Here is a 27,841-nt window from a genome sequence, read left to right as displayed (position 1 = left end):
TAATTTCAATTTAATTTCATTTCATTAATTGTAATTTACTTCTACTGGATAGCACTGGTAGAGACTGCTGGATTCTCTAGATTAAAAAAGCTATGAAGGGCTTCCCTGGTGGCGCAGTGGTTGAGAGTCCGCCTGCCGATGCAGGGGACACGGGTTCGTGCCCCGGTCTGGGAAGATCCCACATGCCGTGGAGCGGCTGGGCCCGTGAGCCATGGCCGCTGAGCTTGCGCGTCCGGAGCCTGTGCTCCGCAACGGGAGAGGCCACAACAGTGAGAGGCCCGCGTACCGCAAAAAAAAAAAAAAAAAAAAGCTATGAAAAAATTTAAACATGTACAAAAGTAATGAGAATAATATAATGGACTCCCATGAAACTGTTAGCCACTTTCAGTGAAAATCTAGATTTTCTCAGCCTTCCTTTCCTGATTCCTCTCTTCCCTTCTTTTCTTTTTTTTGGAAGATGTTTTAAAAAAACAAATGCCAAATAATATGATACATCTTATTTCACCCCTCCATATTTCACATGTCTCTTAAAACAGACATTTTCTTATATAATCAGAATGTCATTAATATAGCTAACAGAACTGAAAATAATTCCTTGGTATTATCATTTATTACCTAGTCTATATTCAAATTTCCCAGTTGTCTCAAAAGTATCATTTCACAGGTTTATTCAAATCAGGATCCAAACAACGCATACACACATTACATGTAGTTATTAAGATTTACTTAAATCTCTTTTAAATTAATTAATTTTATTTTTGGCTGCGTTGGGTCTTTGTTGCCACGCACAGGCTTTCTCTAGTTGTGGCGAGCGGGGGCTACTCTTCGTTGCAGTGCACAGGCTTCTCATTGCGGTGGCTTCTCTTGTTGTGGAGCATGGGCTCTAGGCACGCGGGCTTCAGTAGTTGTGGCTCGTGGGCTCAGTAGTTGTGGCTCGTGGGCTCTAGAGCGCAGGCTCAGTAGTTGTGGCTTACGGGTTTAGTTGCTCCATGGCATGTGGGATCTTCCCGGACCAGGGCTCAAACCTGTGTCCCCTGCATTGGCAGGCGGATTCTTAACCACTGTGCCACCAGGGAAGTCCCAGATTTACTTAAATCTCTTAAAATCTTTTAATTGTTTTCATGCTATTGACTTGCTGTGGAAATCAGGTTCAGGGGGCCCCACAGAAGGTCCCATATTCTAGATTTGTCTACTTCTCCAGTGTCATCTCACTTGTTTCTCTATTTCGTGTACCCTGGGCATTAACTCTAAAAGCTTGAATAGATTCAGATTTAACTTTTTTTCTTACGTGAATATTTCATAGGTGATCATTTGTACACAATGAGTAAGACCACCAGAATTTTTGTCTCCTGGTAGGACACAGGATCAGGAGGCACCAGAAGCCTACTGGTCCCACTCATAGTGTTGATGATTGATCAGTGCTTTTAGGTTATGGTAGCCTGATTTCTCCACTGTAAAGTTAATGGTTTATCCATTTGATAGTCTATGCCCAAATCAATTGTTTCATTAGCAGTTGCAGAATGGGGGTTTTCTATCATTCTCATATTTATTAGCTAGAGCTCTAAAAAGAACTTCCCTCATGCACTAAAGCTATTTAGTTACTTTGAAATAGAGATTGTCTTGGAAAGGTGGGATGAATGTTCAATTCTTTCTCCTTTAATTGCCATTTTTTAGAGTAAGAAGTTAGCATGTGTTCTTTAAATTACAATGTGAAAATATGTAGCAGTTAAATCTTGCCTCATGAAGTAAGTATGGATTGATGTGGTCAGCATGGCAAGCGATTTCAGAGAATGGATCTACAGATGACTTCTCTCCTGCCATGAGAATGGATTAGGATAGTCTTGTAGAATGGGGGCCAAGGGAAGCTCTGTCCCTGTTTTCTCTACTGACATTGGAGATGGGCTGTGGAGGGGGTGAAGACTTTATACCTGAGTGGCAAGTTCTCATCTTCCCATCTGCCTCAAAGTGGCAAACAGTGAAGCCCCTGTCTGTTTCTTTCCTGCCTGCAGACAGTGGAAATATGACCGTGCGATGCTGGCTCAGTATCGACAGGCCCTGGAGACAGCTGTGAACCTCTCCGTCAAACACAGCCTGCCCCCGCTGCCAGGCCGCACCCTCTTGGTCTATCTGACAGATGCTGATGCAGACAGGATCCTTCCCAAGAGCAACCCACAAGGGGTAAAAGAATAAAAAGATGGGGTGATGTTGGTAGGATGCTGGAGATCCTGAGAGGCATCCTGTTCCCAGACCTGGTTCTCCCAGGCAAACACTCAGAACTAAAATAAATGACATGCATTTGCTTCCCAGTATCAGACCTTGGTTCCTAGGGATAATTCCTAGAATGGGGTCTCAAGCATGTTTGTGGATCATAACACTAACCTTTCACATCTGGCTGGTCCTTAATACTCTCTAAATTTCTGTCACCAAAATATGTGTCACTTTCACCTCCTTACATCCCAGTGTTGAATTTGGGCAGGGATCCTGGCCCTTCTCCACCTCCTACCTGGTCAACTCTTCCTGGGGACTGCTGAAGCTGCCCCATCTTAATTGGGGATTTTGTCCACTTTTCCCCAACCAGTGGAGATGTTTGGCCTCTACAGCTGGGTGGGCAAAGGTGGATTCTAAAACAGGGGAGTCTTATTTTACCCTGATGCTTGTCCAATCAGCCCCCTCTGAACTATGTGCTGCTGTTGATTGCAATGATGATGACACGGACAGAGCAGGTGGATCTCTTGCTGTGTGGAAGTGGCACTGTGAAGACTGCTGTGATTACGGCAGAGGAAGGTATCCTGAAGACTGCCACCAAACTCCAAGCTCAAGTCCAGGTCAGACACCCACCGTGCAAATATATGTGAATAGACAGAGGCCTGGGAACAGCCTGACTGGGAAAGGCTCGGTTATACTCAGTTTAGAAGATTTCTTTCTTTCTTTTTTTAAAAACAATATTTATTTATTTATTTGGTTGCACCAGGTCTTAATTGCGGCAGGCGGGCTCCTTAGTTTTGGCTCCCGGGCTCCTTAGTTGCAGCTCACCAGCTCCTTAGTTGTGGCACTCAGGCTCCTTAGTTGTGGCATGTGAACTCGTAGTTGCGGCATGCACATGGGATCTAGTTCCCTGACCAGGGATGGAACCCAGGCCCCCTGCATGGGGAGCACAGAATCTTAATCCACTGCGCCACCAGGGAAGTCCCTCAGTTCTGAAGATTTCTTGAGCAGACTATAGTATTTGTTATTTAATGATCATCTCCCATGCAACCACATGACACTAGTCTCTTTCCTTCAGGAGTCGGATGAAAAGTGTGAATGGTCCCTGCCTACTTTGGGGAAGCACTTGCTGTCCCTGGCTACCCAAAGGGTCCCTGTGAGTACTGCCCAGTCCCTGAGAAACCCTCCCCTCCCCAACATTTTCCTCCACACTGATGTATCTCATTTCTCAAAGCTTCCTTGCACGCTATGCACAATACCCTGCTGGCTGCAACCCTCTACTCAGTGACATGCTGGTAAATATTTAACAACCAGCAATCTGGAAAATTAAGTCTTGGTTAATAGCATTTGCTAATTTCCATGATGTAATTACTCCTTCCACGGCTGATTTCAAGCTACCAACGTGCTGTCAGTGAACACAGAGTGGGGAAGAGGTACTCAGAGGTACTCAGTACAGTTTGTGTAGTATTTCCACAATAGAGATAAAGTAAATGTAAATAAGGTCAAGAGTAGATAATAGTGAAATGTAGTAAAATAATTAGGAAGTAATGATTTTTTAGTATTTATTACCTTTGTTTTTAATATAATTTATTCAATTATAAGCTTATACAATTTAATATTTAATGGCAGTCCATGTTTAACAGCTGGCTCACAGAATTCCTAAAAGTTTGACAGTCAGCTCTTGTCAGCCTGAATGACCAGCTACACACTGCCCCACCCCAAAGTCCAATTTATGTTAAATTTTTATTATTTTCATTAAAAAATTTTAAATTTTTAATATAATTTTTAAAGGCTACTTTCCATGTACAGTTATTACAAAATATTGACTATATTCCGCCTATTGTACAATACATCCTTGAGCTATATTATACCCAGTAGTTTGTACCTTCCATCCCCCCGCCCCATTTTATCCCCCTGCCACTGGTAACCTCTAGTTTGTTCTCTATATCTGTGACTCTGCTTCCGTTTTGTTTTATTCACTAGTTTGTTGTATTTTTCAGATTCCACATATAACTGATATCATACAGTATTTGTCTTTCTCTGTCTGACTTATTTCACTTAGCATAATGCCCTCCAAGTCCACCCATGCTGCTGCAAATGGCAAAATTTTGTTCTTTTTTATGGCTGAGTAGTATTCCATTGTGTGTGTGTATGTATATATGTATATACACACTAAATGTATATACATACACCACATATATATATATGTGCATATATATATATATATATATATATATATATATATACACACACACACACACACACACACACACACACATACACACACCATATTTCCTTTTTTTTTTTTTTTTTGGCTGTGCCATGTGGCTTGTGGGATCTTAGTTTCCCAACCAGGGATTGAACCCGGGTCCTCAGCAGTGAGAGCACGGTATTCTAACCACTGGACCGCCAGGGAATCCCATATACCACCTTTTCCTTATCCATTTATCTGTTGATGGACACTTAGGTTGCTTCCATGTCTTGCCAACCCCAAACTCTACTTTGATGCCCCTCAAGTCAGGGTGGAGTGGGCTTGGGTGCTCTCAGAAAAGGCTGTTTTCACCCCACCTCAGAGTTCTCCTAATTCCCCAGTCCTCAGAGACCTGTCTCTTGATGTCCTGAGCTCTTTGGTACCTCTACTATCCCTCTGTTCCTCATCTTAGCCCCTCCCTTTTCATCTTACAGGTGGACAGGGTCATCGTCTTTGGCCAGACTACAAATGAGAAACTGATAAATGCAGCCAAACAGCTTTTCTGGCAGCACGTGAATCCCAAGTGCCTCTTTGTTGGTGTTCTCCTTAGAAGGACAGGTTACCTGTAAGGGCGCTCACATTCCTTACCCAGTGCCAGCAGATAGAGATCCATATTTCCTGTCTACCTCTACTAAAGCGTGGGACACTCCCACTCACCAGACCCCTCCCCATTTCTGTCTCTTACCTCTATTGCACTTCAAGTGCTAGAACCTTCTCTGAAGTCTTCAGGCTGGCTCCATACCCCTTCGTGATGGTCCACCCCAGTCCCAGCCTAGCCCAGAACCCTATTAAAAGTGCACAGGTAGGGTGTCCATCCTAGGATGTTAGGGGCAGTGACTCTGTGTTCTTGGCACTGTTTCTGACTGGTAGTGACTACTCTTCCTTTACCAGATACACAGATTTGAATCCCAATGACGTGACACTCTCAGGCTGCACTGACGGGATACTGAAGTGAGTACAGGATGGACACTGGAGAGGTTGGGGGCTTTGTTAGAACATCTTTTAGAGATTATCTGGGGCCTCTGCTCTGTTCACTTCCTTTTTTTAAAATAAATTTATTTATTTTATTTTTGGCTGCATTGGGTCTTCATTGCTGCGTGCGGGCTTTCTTCAGTTGCATCGAGCGGGGGCTACTCTTCGTTGCGGTGCACGGGCTTCTCATTGCGGTGGCTTCTCTTGTTGTGGAGCATGGGCTCTAGGCGCACGGGCTTCAGTAGTTGTGGCACACGGGCTTAGTTGCTCTGCAGCATATGGGATCAGGAATTCCTGGACCAGGGATCGAACCCATGTCCCCTGCATTGGCAGGCAGATTCTTAACCACTGCACCACCAGGGAAGTCCCCACTTCCTTTTTAAAAGCAAGATAAAAGTTTATTCCTCTTTTACAGCTGTCTAGGCATGGCAACAACACGGTATTACAGGGACCTGGGCATCTTCTATCTGTTGCTCTACCATCCTCAAATACTCTGCTTCCACCTCATAGTTCATGATGGCTGCTCCAGCTCCAGCCATTATTTTTGTATTACATCTAGTAGGAAAGGAGAAAAGGGGACATGGGAGATTGTGCTGTTTGCTTTTAAGGGAACAACTCAAGAGTTGGTCACATCACTTCTATTCATTCTCTGTGGCCTCTGTTCCATTCCGTTTCAGAGGAAATTCCATGTTAACTTTATTTATTTATGCCAGATCCAGAAATCTTTTAACTTTGTTTTTCTCTCCGCTACTAGGATTCCCATTTATTTGTTTTTTTCCCCTGCCTTTTCCTTTGGATGCCACCCATTGCCCCCTACTCCTGTTAGGAAGCCTCATACACTTCCCTCCCTCTCCAGGGAGCTTTCATGGCTGGTACAGAGCTGATCAAGCCCAGACTGGAATAACCTGAATCTTTACATCTTCATTCAGCCCAGTTGCCCCTGGCCCAACAGGAAGCCTATGATAACCATGCACACAGCAGAGGCTATAACTGAGTTTCTTCTTTGTTCTTTCATTCCTGTGGTTCTGCTGCCTTGCTTATTTTAAGTCTACATTTACTGTTTCTGGTCATCTTCTTAAGGAGCTCCAGTTAACTGGGTGAACCTAATCTAGCCATATCTTTGTCCCCTGCCCCCTTGGAAGATCTTCCTGATTCTCACTCTGCTATGTCGCTCTCATTTATTTTGTCACTCTTTATGTCAGGTTCATTGCAGAGCGTGGGGCCTCCCGCCTTCTAGAACATGTAGGCCAAATGGACAAAATATTCAAGATTCCACCGCCCCCAGGGAAGACAGAGGTCCAGTCTCTCCGGCCACTGGAAGAGAATACTCCAAGCCCCTTGGCTCCTGTTTTCCAGCCTGGGTCAGTCTGTGTTTTATGCCTTTGTGAATTGGGAGGGGCTTCAGTCGAAACCTAGAGAAACTCAGGTGACTGAAATTCTGACTGTAGAGACGCTGCTTGTTCTATTCGCTGAGGAATGCTTCCTCTTTCCCAGGTAGGGGTGTCTCTAACACAGATGGTGAGCATGCCTGTTTCTCTACTAGGGAAAGGGGTGAGGGTGCGAGGCGCATGGCAGGCACCGGGGCTCAGGCAGAGGGCTTAGGGGCGCAGGCTCTGGCTTTTCCATCCTGGCTTTGCCACATAGTAGCTTGAAACTTGGGCTAGTTGCTTGATGCCTTAAGCTGTAGTTTCTTGATCAGCACAGTGGAGGTAATGCCTGTGCTTACCTCACAGTGCTGTCATGAGCATTTCATGGGCAGAGTGTAGGTGCGTAATAATTATTGCGGACACAGGAGGGGTGCCTGAGAAATGGCAAGTGGGTTTATTTATTTATTTATTTTTGGCCGTGCCGCGTGCCACGTGGGATCTTAGTTTTCTGAACCTGTGCCTCTTGCGCTGGCAGTCCCCAGGTGGGGTTTAATTTCTAGGCTCTGCAGTTGAGGTTACAAGCAGGTTATTCTCTGGAGTCCTGCTGGACTCCCCCCCACTGCAGTCTGCTGTATCTGGCTTGTCAGTGCTGAGGGGAGGTCACAGCCCTGTGTGTGGAGCTGGGCTGTGGCCTGATCCCTGGCTTTCCTGCAGATGGCGCAACGTCCGACTTTTCATTTCCTCCACTTTCCGGGACATGAATGGGGAGAGGGACCTGCTGCTGAGGTCCCTGCTGCCAGCACTGCAGGCCCGAGCGGCCCCCCACTGCATCAGCCTTCATGCCATCGACCTGCGCTGGGGCGTCACTGAGGAGGAGACCCGTCGGAACAGGTATGGGGAACGCAGAGAAGAGGGGCTGGGTCGACGATGAGGGGCTTGAGTGGGGGAGCTGACCTGGGCAGGGCTGGGGCTGCAGGGTGGCTGTGTGCCAAGGGTACGGGGTGCTCTTTGGACGCTATCGGTTGTGAGCCAGAGCCCCGTCTCCCTGACACGACGCCCCCATAACCATCCTGCAGGCAGCTGGAAGTGTGCCTGGGGGAGGTGGAGAACTCGCAGCTGTTCGTGGGCATCCTGGGCTCCCGCTATGGCTATGTTCCCCCCAACTACAGCCTCCCTGACCATCCTCACTTCCGCTGGGTAAGGCAGACAAGGTTGGGGCAGGGATGCAAGAAGCCTCAGTATGTCTAGAACCCTGGGACTCTGCACAGGCAGATCCTTGAGACTTGAAGTGAAACACAGGTAGAAGGTTCTGTGAGTGATCAAGTCCTAGATGAGGGAATTCCTTTGGGAAATACCTTTGGGTTGGCCATGGGGTGTGAGAGGTGAGTGGTAGGGCTGATTAGGCTTTGCCGTCAGACAGAGCTGGGTTCTGATCTCCCTTCTGTCACTGTGCAGCTTTATGGAAAACGGCTTATCTTAATCTAGCCTCAACTTCTTCATATATTAAAGAGAAACAGTGTTGTCTACATTGCAGTGTTATTATAACAATTAGAAATCTACTTTAAAAATGCTCCAAAAAATGCTCAACACATGAAAGGCATTCAATCAACGTTAGCTATTAGCTATATTTTATTGGCTTGTATCTGGAGGGAGAGAGGAACATTACTGAGATGAAGGGGCCCTGGGGTCTTGGCAGGTCTCAGAGGAGGGGTTCGTGTGACCAGGACTGAACCTGCCTGCTCTCTGGCCTCTCCCTGCAGGCCCAGCAGTACCCTTCAGGTCGCTCTGTGACGGAGATGGAGGTGATGCAGTTCCTGAATCGGGGCCTCCGCCTGCAGCCCTCTGCCCAGCCTCTCATCTACTTCCGGGATTCTAGCTTCCTCAGGTACCTTCTGTTGCCTCCAGGCCTCAGTCTCCAAAGAAGGCCAGACAGGCTCAGTGGATGTGTCTTCTGTCCATAACATTCAGAGTACAAGAGGGGGACCTAGAATGGAGAAACAGGGACCAGAGGGCTTGCCTTGCAGCACCAAAGCAGCCTTGCAGGAGATCTCCACTTGAGGGGTTTCAGGGAACCACAGCCAGGTCTGGTGGTTGGGGACGGAGAGAGGCTGGGGTCTGAATCCAGCCCTGCTCTTGGGATATCTTTGGTGGTCAGCTCTGTGCCAGATGCCTGGAAGTCTGACTTTATTTCTGAGTCTGAAGAGGCTGCCCATCGGCTCGCAGAACTGAAGAGCTACCTGAGCAGACAGGAAGGGATCACCTGTCGCAGGTGAGCTGGGAGAGGTAGGGGAACACCTGCACGGAGCGAGGTGGTGAGGGGGGCCCAGCCCGCTGTGACCCTGCTTGTGCTCGCTTTGCCTACAGATACCGCTGTAAGTGGGGTGTTGTAGCAGCTGGCCGGCCCTATGTTGGGGAGCTGGAGACGTTTGGGCAGCTTGTTCTGCAGGACGTGTGGAATATGATCCAGAAGCTTTACCTACAGGTCAGCAGGAGCTCTGGTGGCCAGGGGAGTGGAGAGGGAGTAGGCTGGGCTGGGTAGTCCTGGGTGGGAGGTAACTTGGTGGGGCACAGTGAGTTTTAGGCCTGGGGTCCTGAGGAGCATGGAAACAGGTAGTCACTGCCCCATGTGTTCTCAGCCTGCGGCCCAGCCGGAGCAGCCAGTGCCCATCCAGGATGATGATTTGGTCCAGGCCGCCTTTCAGCAGCTGAAGAACCCACCGAGCCCTGCCCGACCGCGCCTTCTTCAGGACACAGTGCAGAAGCTGAGGCGGCACCAGGGGAGGCTGAGCCTGGTGACCGGGCAGTCGGGACAGGGCAAGACCACCTTCCTGGTACAGAGTCTCAGAGGCCTGGACAGGAGGGAGGGCTGCGTGAGCTCAGGAGGGCTAAGGAGGTGGGAAACAGGAAGCTTGTGCATGTGAAATGTGACCATGTTTTCTGGTCTCTTCCCATGCAGGCATCCCTTGTGTCAGCCCTGCAAGCTCCCGATGGGCCCACGGTGGCCCCCTTAGTCTTCTACCACTTTTCAGGAGCCCGCCCTGACCAGGGTCTTGTCCTCACCTTGCTCAGACGCCTCTGTGCCTATCTGCATAGCCAACTGCAAGAGCCAAGTGCCTTCCCCAGCACATACCGGTGTGTTGCTCCCCCACTTAGCCCAGCCTTGTTGATAGCACGTGACACCACCCCTGCCGACCTTGGTCCTTCTCCTCCATACACAGGGGCCTGGTGTGGGAGCTGCAGCAGAGGCTGCTCCCCAAGTCTGCTCAGTCCCTGAAGACTGGCCAGCCTCTGGTGCTGATCATTGATGGGGCTGACAGGTTGGTGGACAAGCATGGGCGGCTGATCTCAGACTGGATCCCTAAGACCCTTCCCCGGGTAAGTGGGAGAAGGAGGTGGGGTGGGATGCAGTAGGGAGAGGGACCTCTCCAACAGCATTCTGCTCCTTTTCCTTCAACATTTTTACCCTGTTGCCCAAATCCCACAGTGGGTGCACCTGGTGCTGAGTGTGTCCAGTGATTCTGGCCTGGGGGAGACACTCGAGCAGAGCCAAGGTGCCCATGTGGTTTCCCTGGGGCCTCTGGAGCCATCTGCCCGGGCCCGGCTGGTGCGAGAGGAGCTGGCTCTGTACGGGAAGCGGCTGGAAGAGTCACCTTTCAACAACCAGGTTAGGTGTAGGCCCGGGCGGGTGGGTGTGTGGGGTGAATCTGGGAGCTGGGAGAACCGTGGGTGCTGAAGCTAGCAGCTGCCCCACACAGACCAGCTCCTTCATTTTCTCAGCCGAGGGAAGTTGTCAGTAAGATAACTGCAGTTCCTTATAATGTCACCCATTCCTTTTCTCCTGCTGAATGGCCTCTCCAGGGCCTGTCCGGGCGAGGGGAGGAGAAAGCTGTGGCTGTCGAATGGGGTAGGCTGAACCGCGGTGGGGGGGGTGGTTTCTGAAAGCGGGGCTGGCTGGCTAGAGCAGTGCAGGGCAGGGATGGCTGTATCCTGAGGTGATGCCTCTTAGTGGGTCTCTTCCCCGGTGTGGCCTCTTAGAGGAGAAGCTGCCCCGCACTGGGCTTGGTGCCAGGACGGAGGGCAGGGGGTGGAGGGCTGGCTGTGGCCAGGCTCTCTGGTCCTGTGCTGAGTCCTCTGAGTCTTCAGATGCAGCTGCTGCTGGTGAAGCGAGGGTCAGCCCTGCCGTTCTACCTGCGCTTGGTCACTGATCACCTGAGGCTCTTCACGCTCTTTGAGCAGGTCAGTGGAGGATGTGAACGCTCACTCTTCATCTTCTAAGTCCTAATCCCACTTCCCAGTCTCCATTCAGCCTCTTTCATCCCCATCCCTCACCTTCTCCCACCCTCATCCTTTGCCATCTTGTGATCACCCATTCCTCATCCACACCCCCCAGCCCTGCTTCTCTGCCACTAACGTTGCTCTTTCCTTGTCATCCCTTCCCGTGGTTTTTTCTGCTGTCCCCTCCCCTCCCCACAACCAAAGCTGCTTCTCCCCTTCCCCTCACTGACGGAGGCCCCTCCCTGTCCCCTCCCAGGTGTCTGAGAGACTCCGGACCCTACCCGCTACTGTCCCTCTGCTGCTGCAGCACATCCTGGGCACCTTGGAACAAGAGCATGGCCCTGATGTCTTTCCCCAAGCCTTGGCCACTCTTGAGGTCACACACAGTGGTCAGTACTTGGAGTGGGCTCGGGGGTTGCATGACCTTCAGTTCAGTTGGGGCCTCAGCAAGTGGTGCCAGGAGGGACTAGGTGTCATGGGGGTGGGTACATTGCGTGGTTTAGGGCCTCAGAGAGCTTGGGTTTTTAGGTCTGACTGTGGACCAGTTGCATGGAGTGTTGAGTGCATGGAGGGTACTTCCCAGGGGGACCAAGACCTGGGAAGAAGCAGTGGCTGCTGGTAACACCGGGGACCCCTACCCCATGGGTTCGTGTGCCTACCTCGTCCAGAGTCTGCGCAGGTATAGGTGCCCCCAGCTGAGCTCCCACTGACTTCTGTACCTCCCTGTCTTTGAGCCAGGACCCCATGTGATCCTCTCTTCATCCTACCCTCCCCTCCGTATAGCCCCTGACACTTGTCTCCCAGACCCTGAATGGCTGTCACTCAAGTTACCACTGTTTGAGGTGGGAATGGGAACCCACAGCTGTGCCAGATGCTCACTTACAGGCCTCCTCCCTCTTGTCCTGCCTTCTCTCCCTCACACGGGATCAGTTTGCTAGGGGAGGGACCCCTGGAGCGCCCTGGTGCCCGGCTTTGCCTCCGTGATGGGCCCCTGAGAACAGCCGTTAAATGTCGCTATGGGAAGAGGCCAGAGCTGGAGAAGACGGCACACATCCTCATCTCAGGTGACTGCAGCCCAGTTAACCCCTGGGACACTGACTGTGGGACCTGGTGCTCCACGTCGGCTGGCCCCCTCACCTGCTACCCCAGGGGGTGGATGGCTCTTGCTGTAGCCTGAGGGATGTGATCTTTGGAGATGCTTCAGGGCCAAGCCCGTCTCAGTGTCTGTTCCTGTGACCCACACCTGCAGCTCAGCTCTGGAAGACGTGTGACCCTGATGCCTCAGGTACCTTCCGAAGGTGCCCTCCTGAAGCTCTGGGAGACCTGCCTTATCACCTGGTTAGTCCCCAGATCCTATAGGCACCCTCTCCCAAGGAACTTCTTTGGCTCTTCTGAGACCCCTCTCCCCCATGACCACCACCATCATCTCCACTGCCGTTATCACCCCCACCCCCTTCCCAAACTCCGTGTACCTTTCTCCTTTCAGTTTTCCTGCCCTCGTCCTTCAGGTCCTTTGTCCCAGCTCCTAAGTCTAGGTCTTCGCTGTACAGGCAGGGTCCAAGCCTAGACTGTCCCTCCTCACCAACCTCATCACATCCCTAACGAATCCAGTCTGACTTTCCCAGCTCCAGAGTGGGAACCGTGGCTTTCTTGCAAAGTTCCTTACCAGTCTCCACGTGGTGGCTGCACACCTGGAACTGGGTCTGATCTCTCAGCTCCTGGAGGCCCATGCCCTCTATGGTGAGATGAGTTACTGGGTGGAGTCTTCTCCAAGCTGGGGCTCCTGGGTGTGTTCATGGGGGGGCGGCCTGCTCAGAGGGAGGTATAATGGAAAGAACAGTTGAGTTTCTGTTCCAAGGTGAAAAGGCCAAGAGGGTAAGCATGGGATTCTTGGGAGACCTTTTGCTTAGGTCTCTTAAACCAGAGGCTCTCACACTTTATTTAGTGGGCATACAGTTACTTGGGAAACTTGTTGATCCCTGCGTGCCCAGATTCTGTTTTCCTAGGTCTGGAGTGGGACCCAAAGCTTCGTACTTTTTTTTTTTTTTTTTGCGCTATGCGGGCCTCTCGCTGTTGTGGCCTCTCCCGTTGTGGAGCACAGGCTCCGGACGCGCAGGCTCAGCGGCCATGGCTCACGGGCCCAGCCGCTCCGCGGCATGTGGGATCTTCCCAGATTGGGGCACGAACCCGTGTCCCCTGCATCGGCAGGCGGACTCTCAACCACTGCGCCACCAGGGAAGCCCGCTTCGTACTTTTAACAGATGTTCCTGATGTGGGACCAGAGGGCCACACTTTGAGACTTAGCATTTTAGACACATCATATGATTGACTTGGTGCTGGGGTTAATGGGGTCCCAGGCTGGCTCCCCAGTGACACCCCACATCTCTTCTATAGCTTCCTCAGTCCCTGACGAGGAACAGAAGCTTCCTGAGGCTGATGTTGCTGTATTTCACACCTTCCTGAGGCGGCAGGCTTCAGTCCTCAGCCAGTACCCACTGCTCCTGCACCAACAGGCAGCCAACCAGCCTCTGTACTCGCCCCTTTGCCGCCAGGCCCCCCAGCTCTCCCAGCGACGGCACCTCCAGCGCATGCTACGTTGGCTTAATAAACCCCAGACCCTGAGGGGCCAGCAAAGGTAAAACCCTTGACCCCAGATGCTGGCAAACCCGCCAGAGAGCAAGCTGCAGCCCTCTCTGAAACTGGAGAGTAAAGAACAGACCGCAGTCACCATGGAGAGAGGGGTTCAGGCCCAGAAATGCAGAAACGAATTCCCATCCTCTTCCTTCCCCTCATTCCTCATCTCCTCCCTTGCTTGCTGTTCTTCCTCTAGCTCCAGCCTGTCCCTGGGAGTTTCCTCACCCCCCACAGCTGTGGCCTTCTCCCCCAGTGGGCAAAGAGCAGCTGTGGGCACTGCCAGTGGGACGGTTTACCTGTTGGACCTGAGAACCTGGCAGGTACGACGTGCAGGGCGGGGTGGGATTTACCTTCAGAAGAGCCTCACGTCCTGCCCCGAAGCCCGAGGCAAGCCAAACCCACCTGTTATCACCCTGTTTGATTCAGCAACTTTACTTTCCTCACATCAGATCACAAGGGCTTGGTCAAAAAACCAATCCCACACCACATGCTTGCTGTATACCTTCTTTTCAAGGCACTGTACTAAGCACTGCAGGGAACACAGGGCTTAGGACATTGTCTTTGCCCACCAGGTGGTCAGTTTTGTTGAAAAACAAGGCATACAAGGTAAAAAAGGAACCAAAACATAGCCACGTGGCATAGGTAAGAGCTAAGTGAGTTGTGCAGTTACTGGAGGAGGTAGGATGGAGAGGGGGAGGCGTTCCGGCTTGAGTGAGGAACCCGGGCGAAGACGCTGGGGGGATGTTCCCTGTAAGTGGCTGAGAATAATGGCAGCAGAGCGTGTGTGAGAGAGGGCGGGAGTACAGTAGGCGAGAGAGGTGGGCTCTGTGGCCACAGCCGCCGTCTCCTCTTCCACCCGTGTCAGTGCCCCCCTCCCCCCATAGGCGTGTGTGTGACGTCTTTCCCGCCTCAGAAGCATCAAACCTTCTGTGACTCGGGGTTACGTATGGGGTTCGAAGTGAGGGGGACGATGTGACCTCACTTGGATCAGGAGTTCCCGCTTGAAGCTGTTCGAGCTTGGCCTAGGTCTGGAGTAGGGCCCAAAGCTTTGCACTTTTCACAGGGGCTCCTGCTGTGGGACCAGAGGGCCAGAGTTTGAGACTTAGCAGGGAGTGTAGAGAGCTAAGGGCTCCAGCCCTTCTAGCCATCGCCTCCTTCCTGGTTGGGGCTCGGAGTGGCTGGACGTGGACCGGTCAGGGGCATGTCCTGAGTGCGCTTCCCCGCTCACTGTCGCAGGAGGAGAGGTCTGTGGTGAGTGGCTGTGATGGGGTCTCCTCTTGTTCGTTCCTCTCCGACATCGCCCTCTTCCTTACTGGCTTTGACGGGCTCCTGGAGCTCTGGGACCTGCAGCATGGTTGTCGGTAAGGGGCCCCTCACGTCTCAGCTTGAGGGCCGTCCCTGTTTGTTGGAAGCCCAGGGGGAAGGGGATGAGGAGGGAGTCTGTGGCCAGGGGGCCCCCTGACCTTGTCTCCCTGGGGTAGGGTGCTCCAGATCAAGGCTCACCAGTACCGGATCACTGGCTGCTGCCTGAGCCCAGACGGCCGGCTTCTGGCCACCGTGTGCCTGGGGGGAGGCCTGAAGGTAACGACCAGTGGGCTGTGGTGGTGAAAGCGGCCCTGAACTCGGGGACAGCCCTGTGAGATCGCTCTCCTCTGCGCGGCAGAGGCTCTGGCTGCTTGGCCTGCTGAGGGCAGGGGACTGGACAAGGTGGCCCCTGGAGCTCTGGGACTGAGCAGCTCAGGCATCTGTGTTCAGCACGCTGAGTCCCCCTCCTCTTCCCTCTCCTCCAGCTGTGGGACACAGTCCGCGGGCAGCTGGCCTCCCAGCACACCTGTCCCAAGCCCCTCAACTGCATTGCTTTCCACCCAGAGGGGCAGGTGGTAGCCATTGGCAGCTGGGCTGGCAGTTTCAGCTTCTTGCAGGTGGATGGGCTCAAAGTCACCAAGGTGAGAGGAGCCAGGTGGCCCTGGCGAAGGAAGCACGGGAGGGTGGGAGTGGAGGGTGGGAAATGGCGGACACCTGCATCCTGGGTCACTCTTGGTTTGGGTTGAGAGCAGGGCCCTGACGTTCCGGTTTCTGCCTCTCCATGCAGGAACTGGGGGCCCCAGGAGCCTCTGTCCGTGCCTTGGCCTTCAGTGTGTCTGGGCGGGCTGTAGCTGTGGGCCGGCTGGACGGGATGGTGGAGCTCTGGGTCTGGCAGGAGGGGACACGGCTGGCTGCCTTCCCTGCGCACCATGGCTTTGTTACTGCTGCCCTTTTCCTGCGTGCTGGGTGCCAGTTACTGACGGCTGGAGAGGATGGCAAGGTCAGGTTACAGAGGGCTGGCGGTGGGCCATGAGGAGGGATTGCAAAGGTGTGGGACTATGTGGGGGAGGGTGGCGCCTTTGCCGAGGAGTCTGGAGGAGCTTGTGCTACAGGGAGGGGGTGCGGTGTGTGCACAGTAGCTCTCGGAGACGAGTCTCTGGAAGGAGGACTTTAATGGGGCGTGGGTTATCCTTAAGCCCCTTTCTTGGCCCTCAGGTTCAGGTGTGGTCCGGGTCTCTGGGTCGTCCCCGTGGATGCCTAGGTTCCCCCTCTCTCTCTTCTGCCCTCTCCGTGGCCCTCAGCCCAGATGGTGATCAGGTGGCTGTTGGGTACCGAGCAGATGGCATTCGGATCTACACAATCTCTTCAGGTACTGGAGGGAGAAGGGTTGGAGTGTCTGAGCCTGGAAAGGGCCCCTCTCCCCCAACTCTGGCCCCCTTTCTAAGCATCTTACTCTGTCGTTGTCCCTCATTCTCTAGGTTCCCAGGGGGCTCAGTGTCAAGCGCTAGATGTGGCAGTGTCTGCACTGGCCTGGCTCAGCCCTAAGGTGTTGGTGAGTGGTGCAGAAGATGGGGCCCTGCAGGGCTGGATGCTCCAGGGAGGCTCCCTTCGGGCCCTCTGGCTCTTGTCCAGACACCGGAAGCCTGTGCTGGCCCTGGCCACATCCCAGGAACTCTTGGCTGCTGCCTCAGGTACGGCTGGGCAACGGGCAGGGTCCTGAATCACTGTTCCTTTCAAATGTGCTAACACCTTTCTTCAATGTGTATGTATATGTGTGCATGAAAATACACACACCTATATAACTTTTTTTTACAACTTGCAAAGTGCTTTTAAATGCGTTTATCTTGCATAATCAGTCTAGACTGTTTCTTCTTGTTCCCTAACCCTGATTCTGGGACCTCTTTGTAATTCCTGTCACCCTTTGAGTTTCTGCCTAGTGAGGGATTTTGCTGTGTAAAAGGGATGGGTTTCCCTTAGGAGAAGAGAGAGACGTGAAGGTGAAAATGGCCTTAGTCCTGTCTAGGTAAGAGGCTTGTTCAAAGTGACACTGTGCACTTTAGGAGAGGAGGGTGTGGAGGTGCAGTCGGGAGTTAGAAGGGGACGGCCGCAGAGCCAGAGCTGGGAGTGCCTGGCATTCCTGTCCTGTGCCCTCACATGGTGACTGATCCTTGTTCAGGGCCTGGGTGGGACTCACGGCGTCCCTCCCTTGGAGCTGTGCCCTCAGACATCACCTTCAGCCCCCATGATTGCCTTTGTCTTTGGCCTCCCAGGCCTGTGTCACTTCCTCTTTCAGAAAATCTTCCTCTCTCCCCATTTCTAATGCAGAGGACTTCACAGTGCATCTGTGGCCAAGGCAGTTGCTGGCACTGCCACAAAAGACAGAAGACTTTCCCTGTGGCACTGAGCTCCGGGGACACGAGGGCCCCGTAAGCTGCTGTAGCTTCAGCACTGATGGATGCAGCCTGGCCACCGGGGGCAGGGATCGGGTGAGCTGCAGGGCCCTCCTCCCTGTGGGCCCCCAGCCCTCTGGTCCTGGATTCCTGAGCAGCTCACTTCCCACTGCTTCCTCCAGCTTTTTGCTTTGCTCGGGATCTGTCCACCCGTCCTCCTTTGATATTCCCTCTTTCCTTGAAACTTTTTGCCTGAGATGGCCCTGGTGTTCCTACCTCTGTCCTGTGGCCCTGATGGCTTCCTCTCTTGGGGCCTGTCCAGAGTCTGCTCTGCTGGGATGTGAGGACACCCAAAGCCCCTGTTCTGATTTGCTCCTTCTCTGCCTGTCACCGAGACTGGGTCACTGGCTGTGCCTGGACCAAAGACAACCTCCTGGTAAGTGAAGGGGTGGGGTGTGGCACAAAGCTCAGCAGGGTTCCTGGGGGAGGACAACACATCCCACCTCATCCTGTTCCAAATATCCATTTATAATATAGTATATGATTTTCTAACACCCAATATAATAGCTCACATTTATTGAGCACTTAGTATGTGCCAGACATTGGACTAAGCCCTTCGCATATATGGCCTCATTTAGTCTTTACAACACCCCGTAAAGAAGCTACAACTATTCTCTCTATTTCATAGACAAGGATATTGAGCTCAGCTAGATTAAAGACCATTTCCAAGGTCATGTAAGTGAAGAAGCTGAGCCAGTAAACTTTATGATAAGAAAGCCCATGCTCTTAACAAGAACACAGAACTGTCTCCCCAAGGGCTTAGGATGCCCTGTCCCTGCAGGTAAAGGTAGTACTATGATTTCTCTGGTCCTAAGTGAAAAATGGGTCTCAAATTATGCACTCAGCGTTGGTAAAGCCTAGTTTTCCAACGCGGAGTTCCTGTTGTTCTCAAAAAGAAATGAGTAGCAATCGAACACACTTGTCATTGTCTGTCCTACCCCTGACTTCCAGGCAGCCAGATCTCTCCTGGGCGTTGCAGACCTCTCACCTTTGTCGGGGTGAGAGAAAGTTGTTGTTGACTAACATTATGTTAATAACAAGGACAATAGCTACTATTTATTCAATGCTCACTATGTACCAGGCATCCTGCTAAGTCCTTTCCGTAGATGCTTCGGCCCCATATCAGTAGGTACCTGTCATTATCCTAGTTGAATAGATGAGAAGCCTGAGGCCCAGAGAGATGAACTTGCCCCAGGTTACCAAGCAATGAATGGTGGAACTAGGATTTGAACCCAGGACAGCCCTTGCTGTTAATCACAAGGCTTACAGCCGTCCCCCTACGTTATAAGTATAGAGAAATGCTGGAGGGATGCTGATTATTCCACTCCTCTGCCCTCTGACTCTGCAGGTCTCCTGCTCCAGTGATGGCTCTGTAGGGTTGTGGGACCCAGAGTCGAGACAGCAGCTTGGTCAGTTCCTGGGTCACCAGAGTGCCGTGAGCGCCGTGCTGGCTGTGGTGAGAAGGCAGTGGAGAGCTCACTGGGGGTCTCTGGGAAGGTTAAGGGGGCTTTGGGAGACTGGATGCATTGCGTATCTAATCCCAAAGGCAAAAGGAGTATAAAGAGTGAGATGCTTGGGCTTCCCTGGTGGCGCAGTGGTTGAGAGTCCGCCTGCCGATGCAGGGGACGTGGGTTCGAGCTCCGGTCCAGGAAGATCCCACGTGCCATGGAGCGGCTGGGCCCGGGAGCCATGGCCGCTGAGCCTGCGCGTCCGGAGCCTGTGCTGTGCAACGGGAGAGGCCACAACAGTGCGAGGCCCGCGTACCGCAAAAAAAAAAAAAAAAAAAAAAAAAGAGTGAGATGCTTGGGCCTGAATTACAGCAGGATTAGGGTATTGAGGCTGAGGGTTGGTGTGAGGGGAGGGAGGGCATGAAAACACAGTATCTCAGTATCATGACCTCATGGCATGATGGTAATCCTGAGCCTCCCAGCCCCACTATCCGGGGTGTCCTCATTCTTTGACATCTTCTAGGCCCTTAATGTTGAGCCCACACCTCTGTGGCGGGAGTCATAATTCCCATGTCCCGCTCAGTGTGACTCTTCTCTGATCCTGTGCTCTGGGGCAGGAGGGGCACGTGGTATCTGTGGGCCGAGATGGGACCTTGAAAGTGTGGGACCATCAGGGTGTGGAGATGACCAGCATCCCTGCTCACTCAGGACCCATCAGCCACTGTGCAGCTGCCCTGGAGCCCAGTGCAGGTAATGAAATGTCAGCCACCTTCCTGTCCCTGCTGCCTGTTCCCTTCTCCCCTTCTCCTGACTCAGTTTCTGTGTCTTATCAGCTGGCCAGCTGGGGTCAGAGCTTCTGGTGGTAACTGTGGGATTGGATGGGGCCACACGGTTGTGGCACCCACTCTTGGTGAGTTCCCTGAAAGGCCTTGGGTGGGGGCAGTGGGGAGGGTATGATGGGACAGCATCCTGTTGTGTCACCTCCCCACTGTTCCATCTCCATCCTTTCCTCCTATAGGTGTTTCATACACACACCCTCCTGGGACACAGTGGCCCAGTCAGTGCAGCTGCTGTTTCAGAAACCTCAGGCCTCCTGCTGACCGCCTCAGAGGATGGTTCCGCACAGCTCTGGCAGGTACCTGAAGAAGCAGGTGAGTGAGGTGTGGAGAGACTCAAGGTGTGAAAGGGAGGTGTGTTTGTCGGACCAAGAAGGTCAAGGGTAGCCTGCTATCTCCTCTTGTATCCCAACAGTGGTCCAGCTCCTAATGAATCACTTCCTTTCTTCCTTTCTTCCTTTCTTCCTTTCTTCTCCAGATGACACATATATACCCAGGAGTCATGCAGCCATCACTGCTGTGGCCTGGGCCCCAGACGCTTCTATAGCAGTGTCTGGGAATCAAGCTGGGGAACTCACCTTGTGGCAGGAAGCTAAGGCTGTGGCCACAGCACAGGTGGGTTGGGTCAACTTCAGTTCTTTGTTTATGTGAATTCTGCCCTGGCTATGTATCTGATGGTATGTGCTGGGGTTAGAGGTTGCGTAGACGCCTGGGATGGGGGAGAAGGTTAATCCTGGTTCCTCAGAAATACTGAAATAAGCTTGTATTCACCAGGCTCCAGGCCGCATCAGTGCTCTGATCTGGTACTCAGCACACACCTTGATTGTTGTCAGTGCCGATGAAAAAGTCAGTGAGTGGCAAGTGGAACTGCAGAAGGGTTCAGCACCCAGAAATTTCAGGTGAAATGAGGCGGCTGGGTTAATGAATACAGTTACATCTGGGATTTTGCTCAAATCACTCCCTTCTACTTCTGAACTAGGTCAATAGGATATTAGTAAGCAGGAAAAAGTCACTGGGAAATTGTTTTCTGCTCATGATGTCAATTTAAGTAATAATTATCAAGTGCCTACTTTATGCTAAGCTCTGGGCCAGGCAGTGTGAACCAGATTGAAATTAATTTTTAACTAAGGGAGCTCACAGTACAGGAATGTGCAGATAAGTAAACTGCCAACAATATGCAGAGTGATTACTGCCATAATAAAGATATATATATATATATATATATATTTTATATACATGTATATAAAATTCCTGGGGCTGCAGAATTTAAGAAATTTACTGTTTACAAAAGAGTTGCTATTTGAGATTGGGCTTAGAGGATGAGTAGGAGTTTTCTGAATCAGTAAGGGAAGGGAATGGTGTTTCAGGAAGAGGAGGTAGCATTAACAAAAGGCATGGAGGCATGAGAGTGTGTGGTGTGTTCTGAGTATAGCTCAGTCTTTGGGTTCTTGGTGCGAGTGGTGGTGGGGAATTGGGTTGAAAAAATAAACTGGGGCCAGGCTCTAGAGGGCACAGTGCTAAGAATTTTGAGCAGAATAATTATCTGAATTTTAGAAAGAGAACTCTAGTGGCCACACGGAGGATGGTTAGTAGTAGAGAGATACTAAACGTAGGGTGACCACATTTACAGCTGATGCTCTAGTCCAGGGAAGACAGAACGTGAGCCCTGACCTGGGCAGTGGGGATGAAAAGGAGAGATAAAGATTTAGGCATGTGTTGCCATTGGAGTCCACAGTGATTATCAATCAATTGGGAGGTCAGGAGGGAAGGAAAGGACAGGAATGTTAGAAATTCCTGGTTTGAGCAGATAAGGTGATGATGGTATGATGAATACTAATAAAACAAAAACAGAAAGAGGAACACAATTTGTAGAGACGGTGATATATTTTGTTTTATACTTTACTCCTGAGGAATTCTTGGGGAACTGAGAGAGGTGGACTAAAGTAGAATCTTTCTCTGTCCATGTATCCTTTTCTGTGCTATAGTCTTCACCTGAACCGAGTTCTGCAGGAGGACTTAGGGTTCCTGACAGGTGTAAGTCTGGCCCCTGACGGTCACTCCCTCATCTTGGCCAAAGCAGATTTGCAATTACTGCACATGAAGCCAGGTGATGAGCCCTCTGTAATCTGGTAAGATCCAAAATGTTTTCTCTTGGGCTGGAGAAAGAGGAAAAGTGGGTTAGTGGCTACCCAGAGTTTAGGTCTAACTAGAACAAACATTGGGGTCTTACGGAGAGGTGTTCCTGGGCTTAGCCTCTTTCTTTCTTATAAACCAGGAGAAGCTATTCAGAAGATCCTATAATGTTGTCCACCCACCAGGACTATGGTGTGTTTGTCCTGCAGTCAATGAACCTTAGAGTTCTTTCTTTCTCAGTAAGTTCTGTCTGGGTGTGTGTTAAAACAAACATTTGTCCAGGACCAATGTTTTAAAGCCTTGGGGCCATGATGGAGGATAAGAGGAAGGAAGGGAAAAGCAGTTGGTTCCAAATCCCATTCTCTTCCTTCAACTGTAGCTCTACTTAAGAGCATTTTATATTGGGTTTGCCTATAAGATTTCATTGATACTAAAAAGGATTCTAGTGTTTAAAAGAATCGTGGGAAACCATAAACCTAGTTGTTTTAATTGCATTTTCTTCATGTCTGTCTTGCCTTACCACTGTGAGTATTAGCAGTGTCTGGAACAGTGCAGATATATATCATAGACATTATGTTGGGCGAAAGAAGCCAGACACAAAAGAGTACATATTACATGATTTCACCTAGATGAAGTTCAAGAACAAGCAAAACTAACTGATAGTGACAGAAGTCAGAGTATTGTTAGCTCTGGGGGTGGTGATACTCTCGTATTGACTGGGAAGGGGCATGAAGGCAACTTTCCAGGGTGATGGAAATGTTCTACATCTTGATCTGGGAAGGGATTACATGGATGTATACACGTGTAAAATTTTATCAAGATGTCCATTTAAGATTTGTGTATCAGTACTTCACTGTATCTAGGATACGCTTTAAAAAAATCTTGACCAGCCCAGAGCAGAAAAGAGTTGCTTTGTCTGGGCAGCAATAAGTGATACAAGTAGGCTAATCAAAATGATCTATCCTTTCACAGAGCCAAAAGGAATTAGGAGAGTTTGAAGAGTGCCCAGAATTTGATCTGAGCTTAGAGAATCCTAATAAGACCCTCATATCGGTAACTCAGGCCAAACCTGAATCTGGTGAGTGGTGACGGGAGGGCCCAAGGAATCCAGAGGTGGCCTAGGGGAGGATGGTGGATCCTTCAAAGTCTAAGACCTGGCTCAAACTCTTCCCTTGAAATGGCAGAGTCCTCATTTTTGTGTGCCAGCTCTGATGGGACGCTGTGGAGCCTAGCTAGATGCAACGTTGAAGGAGAATGGACCACAGATAATATCTGGCAGGAAAAAGTAGAAATGCCTGAAACCCGAACTCCAGAGACAGACGCATGTGTCTGTGCTGACACGTATACCTGTCCAGCAGTCCCACAGCTAAAGACACGGCAGCGTAGAAAGGTGAGTTTGAGGGAAAGGTCACAGACGTTGGGGAGGAGGCTCTAGGTTTGACCCAGCAGACTTCGCTGCTTCCTTGTCTGAGGAGGGTCCACTGAGAACTCACCACACCTCTTCCCCTCCCTCCCTAAGATTCACACGGGCTCTGTCACAGCCCTCCATGTGCTGCCTGAGTTGCTGGTGACAGCTTCAAAGGACAGAGATGTTAAACTGTGGGAGAGACCCAGTATGCAGCTCGTAAGTGTGTGTGTGTGTGTGTGTGTGTGTGTAAGGAGGGCTAAAGGGATGTCATAGAGCAAACTTGGGGTAAGAAAGGGCAAAGGATCAAGATTGTTTTCTCCTATCCTTCTTGCAGTAATGTGCAACTAACCTGTTTCTAAACAAAGTCATTGGTGTGAGACAAATAAGTTAGTAAGGAGGCCCTAGGCTTGTAGCCCACATCTCCCGTTTTTGTTCCCATTGTAGCTGGGCCTGTTCCGATGTGAAGGGGCAGTGAGCTGCCTGGAACCTTGGCTGGGTCCTAACTCTGCCCTGCAGCTCGCAGTGGGAGACACGCAGGGCAATGTATACTTTCTGTCCTGGGAATGAAGATCACTGCTCAGGGCAAAGAGACTGCTTCTGCTAGAGATGCAAAGCCTGAAGACACCAGTGGCTACGTTCTTGATACAATTATATAAATAAAAGGTCAGAAAATCTCACATGCAGTCCTGCCTGTGATCTTATGTGGATTTGGACCAAGTGGGAAGAATATGAATGTTCTTATGTTTCTTTTCTGACTTAACATTAATCCTTACTAGAACTGCAAGAAAGTGAACCAGATCTTTAGTATTCTTTGAAATTATGCTTTAGAATTCTTGTGTCATTTTCTGGCCCCAGGACCGTAAGGTATGACTCCTACCAGGAGGAGGAATGAAAGTGATGTTGACCAGCGCTTAGTTTGAACAGAAATCTGAAGACCTCTCACTTGTTCAAGGAAGAGGAAGAGAAAGAAGAATGAGTCACTTGGGCCCTGGTTCAGGGTATTTGGAAAGAACTGGGATAGAACCAGGACAACACTAGGTTCCTGTCACAGAAACAGCCCCATCTACTCAGAGCCAACTGCCCAGGTGAGAGGTGAGAAGCCAGGGCTCTGAGAGCAGAACGTGTCTTCTGGCTTTCACAGCCTCTGATAGGGCAGCGGCAGCCACTTGACTTGGAAGCATTAGTCAGTATAGTAATTTGCATTCTTGGAGGAGATCACAAAAGGGTATCTCTCTCAAATTGAAGTTCATAAAGATAAAATGAGTTGAAAGGTGGAACAGTGCCTACACATGGACTTGCTGTGGACTGTGACCCTCTTAAGTAAACTGTGACCCTCTTATTTTCCTATAAGTCTATTTTATGGGAGAGGAAGTTCCCCGAGGCCCTTTCTTTCTAAGGGTTAAGGGTCTTCGGTGTCCAAGAAGTCAAGGACTTGTGTATGATAAGCCAGAGCTATTACAGGATTTTATCCTGGGTTGGTAGGGTTCTCTCAGAGACATATCACTGCACTCTGGTCTAGAGTTTTCTAGATTTAGGGAGTTGAGGGGTACTCAGTTTTATTCTTACTTTGCCCTGATTGCAGATTTTATGTGGAGAAATCACCTGAAGGACTTTATCTTATTTCTACCAATGCCTCATATTCTCTCTCAGCCTGAGGATAAAGACATAAGGAATGCCATCAGCTGATAAGTTTTTTTTTTTTTAGAGAAGATGTTGGGGGTAGGAGTTTATTAATTAATTTATTTATTGTTGCTGTGTTGGGTCTTCATTTCTGTGCGAGGGCTTTCTCTAGTTGTGGCAAGCGGGGGCCACTCTTCATCATGGTGCGTGGGCCTCTCACTATCGCAGCCTCTCTTGTTGCGGAGCACAGGCTCCAGACGTGCAGGCTCAGTAGTTGTGGCTCACGGGCCCAGTTGCTGTGCGGCATGTGGGATCTTCCCAGACCGCGGCTCGAACCCATGTCCCCTGCATTAGCAGGCAGATTCTCAACCACTGCGCCACCATGGGAGCCCAGCTGATAAGTTTTTTTTTTTTTTTTTTTTTAATGTTAAGTCAAACATTTAATCAGGAAAAAAATGGCACGCCTTCTCATCCTTCTGACGCCCGCTATTTACACTAGATTTTTTTTTAAATTTTTTTAATTAACAAATTTAATCAGTTATACATATACATATGTTCCCATATCCCCTCCCTTTTGCGTCTCCCTCCCGCCCTCCCTATCCCACCCCTCCAGGCGGTCACAAAGCACCGAGCTGATCTCCCTGTGCTCTGCGGCTGCTTCCCACTAGCTATCTACCTTACGTTTGGTAGTGTATATATGTCCATGCCGCTCTTTCGCTTTGTCACAGCTTACACTTCCCCCTCCCCATATCCTCAAGTCCATTCTCTAGTAGATCTGTGTCTTTATTCCTGTCTTACCCCTATGTTCTTCATGACATTTTTTTCCTTAAATTCCATATATATGTGTCAGCATACAGTATTTTTGTTTGTTTGTTTTTGTTTCTTTTTAAATTAATTTATTTTTTTATTAGTTTCTGCTTTATAACAAAGTGAATCAGTCATACATATACATCTGTTCCCACATCCCTTCCCTCATGCATCTCCCTCCCTCCCACCCTCCCCATCCCACCCCTCCAGGCGGTCACAAAGCACCGAGCTGAACTCCCTGTGCTCTGCGGCTGCTTCCCACTATCTATCTACCTTACGTTTGGTAGTGTATATATGTCCATGCCTCTCTTTCGCTTTGTCACAGCTTACCCTTCCCCCTCCCCATATCCTCAAGTCCATTCTCAAGTAGGTCTGTGTCTTTATTCCCGTTTTGCCCCTAGGTTCTTCATGACATTTTTTTTTTAAATTCCGTATATATGTGTTAGCATACGGTATTTAGCATACAGTATTTGTCTTTCTCTTTCTGACTTACTTCACTCTGTATGACAGACTCTAGGTCCATCCACCTCATTACAAATAGCTCAATTTCATTTCTTTTTATGGCTGAGTAATATTCCATTGTATATATGTGCCACACCTTCTTTGTCCATTCATCCGATGATGGACACTTAGGTTGTTTCCATCTCCGGGCTATTGTAAATAGGGCTGCTATGAACATTTTGGTACATGACTCTTTTTGAATTATGGTTTTCTCAGGGTATATGCCCAGTAGTGGGATTGCTGGGTCATGTGGTAGTTCTATTTGTAGTTTTTTAAGGAACCTCCATACCGTTCTCCATAGCGGCTGTACCAATTCACATTCCCACCAGCAGTGCAAGAGTGTTCCCTTTTTTCCACACCCTCTCCAGCATTTATTGTTTCTAGATTTTTTGATGATGGCCATTCTGACTGGTGTGAGATGATATCTCATTGTAGTTTTGATGTGCATTTCTCTAATGAGTAAAGATGTTGAGCATCCTTTCATGTGTTTGTTGGCAGTCTGTATATCTTCTGTGGAGAAATGTCTATTTAGGTCTTCTGCCCATTTTTGGATTGGGTTGTTTGTTTTTTTGTTATTGAGCTGCATGAGCCGCTTATAAATTTTGGAGATTAATCCTTTGTCAGTTGCTTCATTTGCAAATATTTTCTCCCATTCTCAGGGTTGTCTTTTGGTCTTGTTTATGGTTTCCTTTGCTGTGCAAAAGCTTTGAAGTTTCATTAGGTCCCATGTGTTTATTTTTGTCTTTATTTCCATTACTCTAGGAGGTGGGTCAAAAAGGATCTTGCTGTGATTTATGTCATAGAGTATTCTGCCTATGTTTTCCTCTAAGAGTTTGATAGTGTCTGGCCTTACATTTAGGTCTTTAATCCATTTTGACCAGCTGATAAGTTTTAATCATAGGTCATGCTCCTATCTTTTCTCACATGCCTCATGCAGGGCTCTAAATATACCTTCTAGACTACCTGCTCTACATGAACCTTGTGACTAGAAGTCCAAGTTAAGGTAATTTGAAACTTATGATTCATAATACTACCCAGAAATGCTACAGAGAACCATGGTACACCATCATCCTGGAAGTCACTGGTTTCAATCTTTTGCCTTTTGTTCCCCTGAAAGCATGGGCCAAGGACAGGAGGAAGCCCTAGATGTCTGTCTTCCATGCTCTAAAAATTCTACAAAGGCATCCCAGCTGAGGATGGAGGAGTGGGGCTGGAGAAAGTAAAGCATACCTTGCTCAGTAGACTCAGCTTTGTTTACCAGGTCCACCTGAAGGGTGTGATCTTTCTTATCTTGGAGATATAATTGCTGTGAGTGAAGAACAGGTTCTAGGTAACAGTAAATATGTCCCCAAGGGAGTTGAAGGGAAAATCAATTTAGGTTTTACATTAAATATTTTCTGAGTTCTTATCATTAAACAATTTCAGTGTCTCCCAGTGCCTGGATGAGTTCAATTATAGTCACTGGATTATAGGATCATAGGACATTGGAACAGTCTTCTTCAACCCACAAAAGCACCTTTTTTATGTGTCAGTTTTTAACATCTGTTTTTACACATCTATGCAGTTTGGGTTTTTTTGTTTGTTTGTTTGTTTTGGCCATGCCGTGCGGCTTGCGGGATCTCAGTTCCC

General features: G+C 49.8%; 1 protein-coding gene across 3 annotated transcripts in view; it reads left to right on the top strand.

Annotated features, from left to right (window-relative positions):
* The window catches only part of TEP1 (telomerase associated protein 1), a 42,162-nt gene extending 17,658 nt beyond the window's left edge, over positions 1–24,504 (top strand). Inside the window, exons 13-55 of one of the 3 annotated variants that reach the window (XM_081227126.1) lie at positions 2,010–2,178; positions 2,667–2,825; positions 3,284–3,361; positions 4,891–5,021; positions 5,348–5,407; positions 6,631–6,789; positions 7,510–7,686; positions 7,872–7,992; positions 8,556–8,680; positions 8,951–9,064; positions 9,160–9,277; positions 9,432–9,626; positions 9,752–9,927; positions 10,014–10,170; positions 10,280–10,459; positions 10,939–11,031; positions 11,327–11,459; positions 11,599–11,749; positions 12,001–12,134; positions 12,320–12,408; positions 12,696–12,810; positions 13,465–13,705; positions 13,901–14,024; positions 14,941–15,065; positions 15,186–15,285; positions 15,495–15,650; positions 15,797–16,009; positions 16,225–16,378; positions 16,488–16,700; positions 17,335–17,495; positions 17,722–17,835; positions 18,808–18,915; positions 19,525–19,657; positions 19,741–19,817; positions 19,926–20,058; positions 20,222–20,358; positions 20,518–20,642; positions 21,729–21,872; positions 22,019–22,115; positions 22,849–22,954; positions 23,061–23,266; positions 23,396–23,500; positions 23,729–24,504. In XM_081227126.1, the coding sequence (XP_081083252.1) occupies positions 2,010–2,178; positions 2,667–2,825; positions 3,284–3,361; positions 4,891–5,021; positions 5,348–5,407; positions 6,631–6,789; positions 7,510–7,686; positions 7,872–7,992; positions 8,556–8,680; positions 8,951–9,064; positions 9,160–9,277; positions 9,432–9,626; positions 9,752–9,927; positions 10,014–10,170; positions 10,280–10,459; positions 10,939–11,031; positions 11,327–11,459; positions 11,599–11,749; positions 12,001–12,134; positions 12,320–12,408; positions 12,696–12,810; positions 13,465–13,705; positions 13,901–14,024; positions 14,941–15,065; positions 15,186–15,285; positions 15,495–15,650; positions 15,797–16,009; positions 16,225–16,378; positions 16,488–16,700; positions 17,335–17,495; positions 17,722–17,835; positions 18,808–18,915; positions 19,525–19,657; positions 19,741–19,817; positions 19,926–20,058; positions 20,222–20,358; positions 20,518–20,642; positions 21,729–21,872; positions 22,019–22,115; positions 22,849–22,954; positions 23,061–23,266; positions 23,396–23,500; positions 23,729–23,851 (5,929 nt within the window). In that variant the 3' untranslated portion in view covers positions 23,852–24,504. Of the gene's footprint in view, positions 1–2,009; positions 2,179–2,666; positions 2,826–3,283; positions 3,362–4,890; positions 5,022–5,347; positions 5,408–6,630; positions 6,790–7,509; positions 7,687–7,871; positions 7,993–8,555; positions 8,681–8,950; positions 9,065–9,159; positions 9,278–9,431; positions 9,627–9,751; positions 9,928–10,013; positions 10,171–10,279; positions 10,460–10,938; positions 11,032–11,326; positions 11,460–11,598; positions 11,750–12,000; positions 12,135–12,319; positions 12,409–12,695; positions 12,811–13,464; positions 13,706–13,900; positions 14,025–14,940; positions 15,066–15,185; positions 15,286–15,494; positions 15,651–15,796; positions 16,010–16,224; positions 16,379–16,487; positions 16,701–17,334; positions 17,496–17,721; positions 17,836–18,807; positions 18,916–19,524; positions 19,658–19,740; positions 19,818–19,925; positions 20,059–20,221; positions 20,359–20,517; positions 20,643–21,728; positions 21,873–22,018; positions 22,116–22,848; positions 22,955–23,060; positions 23,267–23,395; positions 23,501–23,728 lie in introns of those variants that run through there. The other 2 variants (XM_081227127.1, XM_081227128.1) reach the window with 2 other exon arrangements.
* The last annotated feature ends 3,337 nt before the right edge of the window (positions 24,505–27,841 follow it).

Source organism: Mesoplodon bidens (assembly GCF_964165515.1).
Source record: "Mesoplodon bidens genome assembly, chromosome: 3".
Classification (NCBI taxonomy): Eukaryota; Metazoa; Chordata; class Mammalia; order Artiodactyla; family Ziphiidae; genus Mesoplodon; species Mesoplodon bidens.
This window is presented reverse-complemented; position numbering and strand designations above follow the sequence as displayed.